General features: G+C 35.8%; 1 protein-coding gene across 2 annotated transcripts in view; it reads left to right on the forward strand.

The window, feature by feature from the left end:
* Window positions 1-10,936, forward strand: part of VAPA (VAMP associated protein A) — a 56,736-nt gene that overhangs the window by 37,239 nt on the left and 8,561 nt on the right. Inside the window, exons 5-6 of one of the 2 annotated variants that reach the window (XM_004385792.2) lie at window positions 4,360-4,494; window positions 8,666-8,839. In XM_004385792.2, the coding sequence (XP_004385849.1) occupies window positions 4,360-4,494; window positions 8,666-8,839 (309 nt within the window). The remainder of the gene's footprint in view (window positions 1-4,359; window positions 4,495-8,665; window positions 8,840-10,936) is intronic. The other variant, XM_004385793.2, reaches the window with a different exon arrangement.

Consider the following 10,936-nt stretch of genomic DNA (forward strand, 5'->3'; position numbering starts at 1 on the left):
GGCATTAATTGATTAATGTGTATGTTAAAAAGAGGGGGTTAATACACAGCTGTGTTTTTGTAAGGCAGTATTTCCCAAACTGTGTTACATTAGAGTAGTTCTGTGGTCAAATGAGTTTTGAAAAATACTGCAATACCATGTCTCATGTGGCATGTTTGACCTGTAGTAAAGAGAGCCTACAGTAAAGAAGACTGGGAAGACATGTTTTTGACTCAGTATTTTTTTTTTTATTTAATGTAACACCATTAGCTTCTCATGGAATATCTGTTGTTCTGTAAAATACACTTTTGGAGGCATTGACCATTTCTGCCTAAACTCATTCTTGTGGTGCTATTAACCTGCAGATTCTACAAGAAATGTTAGTTTCTGAGAAGTGTGTTAAATTCAGTGCAGCCTGACAACAGACCCAATTCCACCTGGGTTTAGTTGATTATGTGACTTTCTGTCATCAATTTAATGTTGTATCACATCCTTTATGAAAGATAGGAAACCTTAAAGTGGCAAATCTGAAGCCTTTATTATGGAACAAAACATATATCAAAAATTTTTTTTTTTATTATAACAAGGATAAGCTTTTTATATCTATATAAAAATACATATGAAACATCTCTTCCATAATACTTCCTTCATGTGGCAGTAAGACCCTGTTGATGAATCTGTTTGGCCATTTCCAGTTCAGTATGATTTACAGATGAAGCTGATAAAACTGCTTAAAAATCAGTTTTTTTTTTTTTTTTGGTGTAGCAATATTATATACAACCAAACATACATCCGCTCACAGTTTCTACATGTGCAGTTCCATAACATCGGTTATGTATTTTAGATTGTCTCACCATTCTCTCTGCCTCGAACCGTATTGTTATATCACCATTAATTTAGACTGTGCCCCTTAAAGGTCTCATCTGTGCTTTAGATGAACCGTTTTCAGTTTACACTCATGTAGATAATCTTATAAGAGCCCAGTGCCCAAAGCGGATGTTCTTTGTTAAGTGAGATAAACTGTTGTTTAGTTTAACTTTGGCTTCAGGGTTTAAAGATTATTTCCAGGCAGTAGATTCAGGGGTCCCCTCAGTCTCTCAGTGGATCCAGTAAGTGATTTCCATGTGAATTTGAAGTTCTGTTTCCTGATTTTCCTCCTTTTGATCAGGATTTATCTTTGGGATCCTTGATCAAAATGTTCAGTAACTATAGCTGGGCCATGCATTTCTTCTGGTCTCCTGGTAGAGGAGGTAGTAGGTCATGGAGGCAGTTAAACTTGCAGTTCATTTTTTTCTCTGATTCCAGGGTCTCCTTCCTCTCTGCTGTTCCAGGTGAATAGAGACCAATTGTTATATCTTGAGTGGCCGCTGCCAAGGTTTTAAGACCCCAGGCACTACTCACTGAACTAGGAGGTTGAACAAAAACTCTAAACATAACTTTATGCCAGCCAGTTGACTGGCTAGACCCATGAAACCATGACGCTAAACCTTCGAACCAAGAAAACTAATCCAAGTTGTAGTGTCTGTAATAGTGGTTTCTTTCTAGCATTCATAGATGAAATTACTTAACATCCTCTTTTGGTATGTATATCTTGGGTTTAGTATGAAACTTCTTTGGAAATTAGGGCATTACTGGGTAGTGTGATACCTAGGTAATAGTTTGTCAGTTTACTTCAGATAAATTGATAAAGTGCTTTATGATGGTGAATCCTGACTTATAGAAATTGATTAAAGATGACACTCTCTTATTTAAGGAAAACACATTTCTAAATGTGCAAGATTAATAAAAATAATGGAAACTATGTTGGTAATGTAGATTTTAAAAAGTTTCTAATTTTTATTGCAGTATAGTGAATTCCTTGAGGTCTTTTGACTCTTTATTCTTTTTCAGTTCATTAATTAGTATGTTGTTAAAAAGTATGTTGACTTAAGCACAATTCAGTTTCAGCTATTAACTGAGTTGCTGGTGACAGTTTAAGATTTAATACACACCTCCCTCTGGATGGTATATGTACTTTGTATTCAGCCTTGGTTAGTGTTTGGAGCAGTAGAGAAGTCCATGTTTAGTTAGTAGTCCCTTGTCCATTTGCTTTAAAGAGTTGGTCATAAGAATTTATGATCTTTAGTTAATCAACTTAGAAAAATTTGATTCCTATCCAAAGCAGATACCACAATAGGTATCACAGTTGGTACTTTCTTAAAGATGGTGTAGATAGCAGGTCTTAAACTTTGTGATGTTGAGATGTTGATCTAGTGTTTCTTAAGTTAACCGCCCCACCCCAGTCCTTCACTACTGTCCCTGCAGCTCCCCCCTAAAAGCATTTGTTTAAGTACGGCATGTCCCACCTGGAGACCCTGGTGATGTAGTGGTTAAGAGCTACAACTGCTAAACAAAAGGTTGTCAGTTCGAATCCACCAGGCGCTCCTTGGAAACGCTATGGGGCAGTTCTCTGTCCTGTAGGGTCGCTATGAGTCGGAATCAACTCGACGGCTGTTAGAGGATCTTGATCTTTTTAGGTATGCTGTTGGTTCTTGGGCATTTACACAGTTCTGACAACAGTAGGCAAAGGTTATGTTATTATTTTGTTGATTTCTTTATGCTTTTTAGGACCTTGATACTGAATATATAAATAAGAAAATGAAGTTTTGTGGTCATCTTGTAGGGTAAGAAGGGAGTGAGCTTTAGAAGTATAGTAGTTTGGGTCTATGTTTTTATTTTTATAGCTTAAAACAGTCATTTTTTTTTGGTGATGAAATAACTGAATTTATTTATGTAAACCATTATTACAGTGTGGGCTTCTTTTTGGGAAATAGCTCTCTGATTTGGGTCATAGGGTAACCTAGGAAACCCAGGAACCCTTTTATTTTAGAATAAAAGGATGTGCTATTAATAATTAGCCACAGGTAAAAATTCATACTGTCTGTAAGCACATTAAGATGTACAGTCATCCTAGTTCTAGGGAGTAGCAGGTCTTATTTAAGTATATTTTAATTAATTAATGACTGATAATGTCTTCACTTGTTTTCATTGCTAGTATTGAGAGCCATTCAGCATGTTCCCTGGGTGGTTAATAGTTGGAGCTGGAGGTAGATGACACTAAAGCATTGAGTTAAATGTTTCACAAAATGGGCTTCGCTAGATTATTACCTCTGCTTAGCTATTATCAACTTTGTATTATGAAATCGAATGTCCAGTTAGTGGTAGTGTTTTTTCAGGATTCAATTGTGGTTTTAATTAACTTGTTATTTCTGTTATTTAATGGCCTATTCAGTTCTTTCTATTCAGTTTTTTAAAGTTTGGTTTATTTTGAGGCCTTCAACTAGATATTTTCCAGATTTCTTAAATGTGTTGCATTTTATTTATGCTCTCCATCTAATTTGATGATGATACATTTTCTCGGAGAAAATATTGATTTGTCTTAATGAAGGCTGAAGAGCTGTAAAGAACAGGGTATTTCAGGGGTCTTACGTATAAAGGGAAATCCTGGTGGCATAGTGGTTAAGAGTTACGGCTGCTAACCAAAAGGTCGGCAGTTCAAGTCCACCAGGCGCTCTTTGGGAGCTCTATGGTTCTACCCTGTCCTGTAGGGTCACTGTAAGTTGGAATCGACTTGACAGCAACGGGTTTTGTGTGTGTGTGTGTGTGTGTAAAGACATGATATGATTAAACATACATTTTTTGTTGAGACAGAACAGATTGGGAGACAGCGCATTATTCACTTCTTATGTACAGTGTTCTGGATTATTTCAGAGTCTGTTCTAATCTTTTTGTATAGGATCATTTTTATCTGTATTAAGATTGACTGTTAAAGGAAGGGAACTATGGCGATAATGGCATATTACAATGTTTTATGAGTCCTTAAATTTGTTTATTGGGTCTTATGAGATGTGTGTGTTTGTGTGTGTATTGAGGGGATGTTGCTGAGTTCAAGAGAGGCTTACGCATCATAACATTTTTTAACTGACGGGAAAATTTATTTAACTCAAAATCAGTATGCAGATTAAATGTTATCAAGGGTAATAAAACATGAAAATGCTTGTTTTTCAGATACTAAGTGTTTAGTAAAAACATTAAGTTAGAAGGTACTCATTTTAGGATACCATGAAGCTGGCATAATTTAAGAAAGTGTATAAATTTAATAAGTGAATCTGATACAAGTTGGTCATAGCTAATTTTGTTGAGAAATAATATAAAAGGTCAGAAACTTATTTTTTCTTAAATATAGCTATTAGTATTATTTCTTATGCATAACACAGTTTTATAGAGTAAAACGTGAATGTTTTAGAGCCTAATGCTTTTTGTGTTAGTCATTCCCAGTATCATGCAGAAGAAATCAGAATTTGGTGTGAATCTGAGAGTATGTTTCCCATGCCACCTCAGGGTATAACTCCACCAGGGACTACTGCAGCTGTCACTTCATTGAGCAGCATCAACAACACAGTTGCAACACCTGCCAGTTATAACATGAAGAATGATCCCAGGGGACTCAGTGTGTTCAAACAGGAGAAGCAGAAGGTTTGTCAGAGGGAGCTAACAGACTTAGAAGTCTACTAGTATTACTGATTAAAACAAAAGTTAATGTAGATACCTTTCAGCTATGTCGTATTGTGAGTGTTACATGAAACAGAATTGAAATTTTCAGTTATGTTTCCAGTTGTAATAGAACCACAGAGCACTTAAAAATCAAGCAAGCAAACTGTTGTATTTAAAAAAAAAACAAACTCAACGCTTAATCTCAGTAGTGCACAGGGGAAATGTAAGTGTGAACATTATTATGAACTTGTAGTTTTTTCCTGTCACTGAGATTTTGGGAGCATACTGCAAAAGATTTTCCTAATTTATTACCTTTTAATGAGCCACTAGGCAACTTTGTGACTTGTTTGAGCACGATAACCTGTGTAGCAGTAAAGGTATGAGCTGGCTGACTTTGCTGTTCAGGCAAGTACTCATGTTTATATAAAAAAAGATAAATGAAATTACTAATGTATGTTTTGTTGTTAAACACAAATATATAGTAACATCTTCCTAACTGTAATTGTTGGGTTTTTACAGTGCCCTGGGGTGGGAGAATTTGTGGTTAAAGCCCTAAAGACTTTAAGTCATAATTGAGCTTGTTAATACTTTTGTGTGTATGTGTAGGTATGTATTGACAGTCACTCAAGTAAAATGGCAGCAGCACATCAATAAAGTTATAGTGACTTTTGGGTGATGATGGAATGGATGCTGTGTGATTCCTGTTATTACCATTTCTTGCTGACTGGAAACTTAAGGAACTCCACAGTTTTAGCAGGTTGCTTATACTTTGATTTGGTATTGCAAGTAATATGCATACTGAGACTTAAAAAAAAAAATCTGACCCTGTGTCTACATGTCTGGTACTTTTTTGATTTTGTGATTTGGAGTTATTCTGGGAATTATGGTTGTAGAGAAACAAGAGTAACTTGGTTGTTTGGAGTGGACACAATCTTTGGGTAACCTTGTTGTTCCAACACCATCTCTTAATGCTGCCCTTGACAATGTCATGCTATATAGCTCTGGGCTTTAGCCAGTTGGAATTGATTCCACGACAGTGGGTTTTTTTTTTTTTTTTTTTTTTTCTTCCTTCACATTCACCCCTTACTCAAAGTCACAAGCATACAGCCCCATACTTACTGTCCTTTAGCTTTGTTTGTCCTTCCCAAGGCTTCACTGCAAAAAAAAACCTACTCTGCCTTATATTTTACCTTTCCCTTCTGTTTCCAATCCCTAGTTCCCTCTTTTTCTAATTATTTCAGAAGGAATATTGAAATTCTGTTGATTGTTGAAAAAGAATACAGAAGTAAATTCAACTCATAGATAGGGATTACTGCAGATAGGCTAAATAATTTAGAGTGGAAAATGTACAAGGTGTGCTGTATTATTTCATCTTTATTGCTATCACGGCCTTGACCTTTTAGCTTATTGTAAGCTGCAGTGTTAAATACAGTGTTAATGTATGGTACTATTCATCAGTTTACTAAGAGTCACAGCATATTGAATCTCTCTAGTTGGCTTGTTTCATGGTTCTCAGAGCAACCAGTCTCCTCTTTCTGGACCAGTCTGAAGCAACTCTCAAGGAACAAGCTGTTTTCCTGGAGCCAAACCTCGCTAATGGAGCTCCTGCATGGAAGTATATAACGAAAGTCACACCTGCCTTAGTGTTTGCCATCAGGCCCTTCAGATTGTTCCTACGTGAATGACTCGGCACTTTTTTTTTAAACTCCCAACTAAGTTAGGTTATATATGCTTATTCTTTAAATCTGCGTAAATAAATTAGATTTCTTTGCATCTGCTCTGTATGTTGACTGGTTTGTAGGGGGCCTAGACAGTATGTGATGTAACTCTACTCTGTGTAACTTGGGTAAAGTGTGTTTAAGCTTCTCCATCTTTGCATTCTGGTCTTATGTTGGTCCTCCAGTAAGTTCATTATGTCGTTTCTTCCCCTTTTGTTGTTAAAGCAATATAACAGCATTAAGAAAAATTTAATAAAAAAGAAAACTCTTAATTCTACCACCATAAGAAGATATTCATTGACATGTTTATTTAAAATTCCAGAGTTGGAAGCTACCTCAGGTATCTAACAAGTGAAGTGGTTAAGTAGTTTGGTAAGGCACAAAATAGAATATTTAATGACATATTGTGTCATTTAAAATGATAATTAAAAAATATAAAATAAAGAATAAAGCAAGATGAAAATGTAATATGCATGCTGATTTTAGCTATGTAAAATATGCACATAAAAACACTGGAAGTTAACATATTGCAAATAATTTTTGTGATGGTATAATGAAACAATGGAGGTAATTTCCTCGCCTCCCCCTCGTAATTCCAAATTTTCTGGAATTTATTTAAAAATAAAAAGCCAGTTGTGAAGAGCTTCATAATTCCGTATTCAAATTTTTTTCTCTTTACTGTTGGCCTCTTGTATCTCCTCTTGATTTCTTAGACAACTTTCTGGTATGAGTAGATTATTTTTTCCCAGTTCATAACCAAAACCTAAGCTCAGTTGCATGGACAACCATTGTGTTCTTTGCAGAGGAAGGCAAAGTGTTCACCCCCATTTTCAGAAGTTGGACTTCTACTTGGATGGAGTTTAAGCACACTTGAGAGATCATTTTGAAAATAATTCTAGTTATTAAGGAAAAGAATAGGAAAGAATGTGGAGAGCAAGATATATCTGAAACTGATTTTTAATAATAGATGGAGGTGGGATTGATCGGAATTGGGAAGTTAGGGTGAATGACAGAAAGCTAGCAGGAGAGAAACCCAAAGAAAGAAATTGGAGTAAGCTTTTACAAACGTGAACCTGCTGAAAAAAGATGGAAAAATTCAAATGTTGACAGGTCAGCTGTATACAGTTTTGTGCATTTAAACTTCATTGTAATATGACTGATTTTTTTGCATGGATTTAGGCATACTGGTCAAATCACAACCTCTTCATAAGAAATACTAGTCCTGGTCCTTAAACAGTTTATTTACCCTTAATATAAATTTGGCAGCTGGAAACATGGTGGTAGGTGTGCAGTCCGTAATTAAATCCTATTAATGTGTGCTGTGGAATGCCATAAAGTTGATTTTTATAAATGGCTATTTAGCATCTTATTTATTCATATATTCTATCAGAATATAGCAGTTTATATACTTCTTTTTATCTAAAAAAGTTAATTTTTTTAACAAGCATGAATTTTAAAGTTAAAAAGAAGACTGCACCAATACTGTTACGGTATGTGGTGGTATAAATAGTATCAGGATGAAGAATATTGAGGTACTTTATACCACAGGCTCAGGAATACTAGGCACTGCCCTAGGTATTTATGTCCAGGCCTTTGCCACTAGCTTCAAATGGGTAAGTGTTGGTAAGAGTAAGATTTTGGGACTCATGGGCATAAAAGTGTCTGTGGTACCACTGTGATTCCATATTGAATTGCATGAACTAAAGCAGTGTTATTAATGATTTGAAAGATTCATTTTTGTTTCAAGTGAGAGATTACAGACTTCTTAACTCCATTTCCCCCTTTTATTGCCATTATGTTTGTGTTCATTATCTCCCCTTCAATATTTATACCCCTCAGTAATTTTTTCTCATTAATAGTTAATATTTTCTTTTAAATATTTTTCCCTAACTAGTATCCTAATTTTACTGGAATGATTATGATACTACCCCTTCCCCCAGAACCTCATTTGAATTTAGAATCAACACTGAAAATGAACTTCATATTTGGATTTTGATTGGTGTCAGTCATTCATCATACTTTCATTGAATAAGTACAGTTGGCCAAAGTGCTGGGTTTAGGGGTAAATGACAAAGAATTCTAAGAAATGCTTCTTGCTCTCCCAGCCTTTGAGTAATTAAAGGAGACAACATCAAAAATAAACTATTAGAATATATGATAAGTGCTATGGTAGAAGTAAGTGCAAAGGGTAGGGTTATGGGAGTAGAGGAGGGAGCGGGCTGCTTATCTTGACCTGTCTTAACTACTGATAGTTTTTGACTAAGACCTTTTAATATTACTCACAGACAACTATAATGTTTAGTATTTTTTTTAAAATCCTTATAAATGAGATTGAAAGCTGTCAAAATATTTCATTTAAAGAATTCTTCGGGAAGAGCAGGATATGGACTTTAAATTTTTGTTTGTTTAAACGTTCCAATATCTTTATGATACAGAATGACATGGAACCTAGCAAAGCTGCTCCACTGAATGCATCTAAACAAGATGGACCCATGCCAAAACCACATAGTGTTTCACTCAATGATACTGAAACAAGAAAACTAATGGAAGAATGTAAAAGACTTCAGGGAGAAATGATGAAACTGTCGGAAGAAAATCGACACCTGAGAGTAAGTTCCGCTCTTTGAAAAAAAAAATCATTGTAATGAAAGTATAGGATATTAGACTATTAATAGTCCATTTTGCCAAACATTAAAAAAACTTATCCTTGATCAGTTCTTTTTCCTTTTCCCTGATTTGGTTCTGTCCTCGCCTGTCCTCTCTACCCCTACTCTCCTAAAAGTCTTACCATGGATTCTCATTGCCTACAAGTTACTCGTTTTTAATCATGGTGAAGTAGATGTAACAAAACATTTTAATCAATTTTACATGTATAGTTCATTGACATTAATTACTTTCGCCATGTTGTGAAGCCATCACCATTATCCCTTTCCAAATTTTTTTATTACCCTTATTTCAAATTTTATTACCCTTATTACTGTTTTTTTTTTAAATTCTTGTAACTCGTTACTAGTTACTTTTAGCAAGCATCCTAGTTATTTGTGACCTGGCCTGTGACATTGTCAACTTCCTCTCTTGTTTGTATTACCCTTCAAATTCTGTGCCCCAGTCATACTGAACTGCTTGGAACTATTCTGTCCATATGGTGGCCACTAGTCACGTGTGGCTGTTGAGCACTTAAAATGTAGTTGGTCTCAATGGGGATGTGCTATGAATATGAAACACATACTGATTATGAAGACTTAGCAGAAGAAAAAGAGTATCTTTTTTTTAATTGTTAAAATATTTTGGATATATTGGGTTAACTGAAATACTGAAATGATTTTTGCCAATTTCTTTTACTTTTTTTCCCTGAATTTTATTTATTGTTGAGAATGTACACAGCAAAACATATACCAATTCAGTAGTTTCTACATGTACAATTTTGTTAAATTGATTGCATTCTTGGAGTTGTTGTACCCATTCCTACCCTTCTTTTCTGAGTTGTTCCTCTCTCATTAACATAAACTCACTGCTACCTAAGGTTCTCATCTAATCTTTTCAGTTGCTGTTGTCAATTTTGAGCCCTTTTGGCACAGTCGTTAAGAGCTTGGCTGCTAACCAAAAGGTCAGCAGTTCGAATCCACCAGCAGCTCCTTGAAAACCCTATAAGGCAGTTCTACTCTGTCCTGTAGGGTTGCTGTAAATCGGAATTGACTCAGCAGCAGCGGGTTTGGATTGGTTGTCAGTTTGATCTCATGTGAATAGTTATTAAAAGAGCATAATGCTTGTTATAGATTGAATTGTATCCCCCCAAAACGTGTTATAAATCTTAACCTCTATTCCTGTGGTTATAATCCCGTTTGGGAATGGGTTGTCTTTGTTATGTTAATGAGATTGGGTTAGTGTAGGGTGTATCTTAAGATATAAAAGAGAATAAACAAGCCAATGAGCACAGATGGTGTAAGATAAATTCTAAGCCACACGGGGATCTCTAGGGAACCAGGAAATAGAAGCCGAAGAGACAAGAACCTTCCTCTAGAGCCGACAGAGAGAGAGACTTTCCCTAGAGCTGGTGCTCTGAATTTGGACTTCTAGCCTCCTAAACTGTGAGAAAATAAATTTCTGTTTGTTCTAGCCATCCCCTTGTATTTCTGTGATAGCAGCACTAGATAACTACGATAGCGCTCAAGGCAGACCTTTCTACTAGTTAAGCTAAACTGTTGTTCAGTTTTAAGAAGACTTGAGGGGATAATTTTGGTTTAAGGTGTAAAGATTATATCAGGGCAATAGTTTCAGGAGTTCATCCACCCTCCATGGCTCCAGAAAGTCTGGAGTCCATGAGAATTTGAAATTCTGTTCTGCATTTTCCCCCTTTTGATGAGGAATCTTCTGGATTCTTTGATCAAAATGTTCAGTAATCGTAGCCAGACACCATCCAGTTCTTTTGATCTCAAGGCAAAGGAGGCAGTTGTTCACGGAGGCAGTTAGCCACGCATTCCATATCCTCCTCTTATTCCTGATTCTCCTTCTTCCTCTGTTGCTCCAGGTGAATAGGACCAATTGTTGTACCTTGGATGGCTGCTTGCAAATCTTTTACTTTTTTAATATGATTATTAGAAAATTTGGAGCCCTTGTGGTGGAGTGGTTACGAGCTTGGCTGCTAACCAAAAGGTTGGCAGTTCATATCCACCAGCTGCTCCTTGGAAACCCTATGGGGCAGTTCT

Source organism: Trichechus manatus, unplaced genomic scaffold, assembly GCF_000243295.1.
Source record: "Trichechus manatus latirostris isolate Lorelei unplaced genomic scaffold, TriManLat1.0 scaffold00146, whole genome shotgun sequence".
Taxonomy (NCBI): domain Eukaryota; kingdom Metazoa; phylum Chordata; class Mammalia; order Sirenia; family Trichechidae; genus Trichechus; species Trichechus manatus.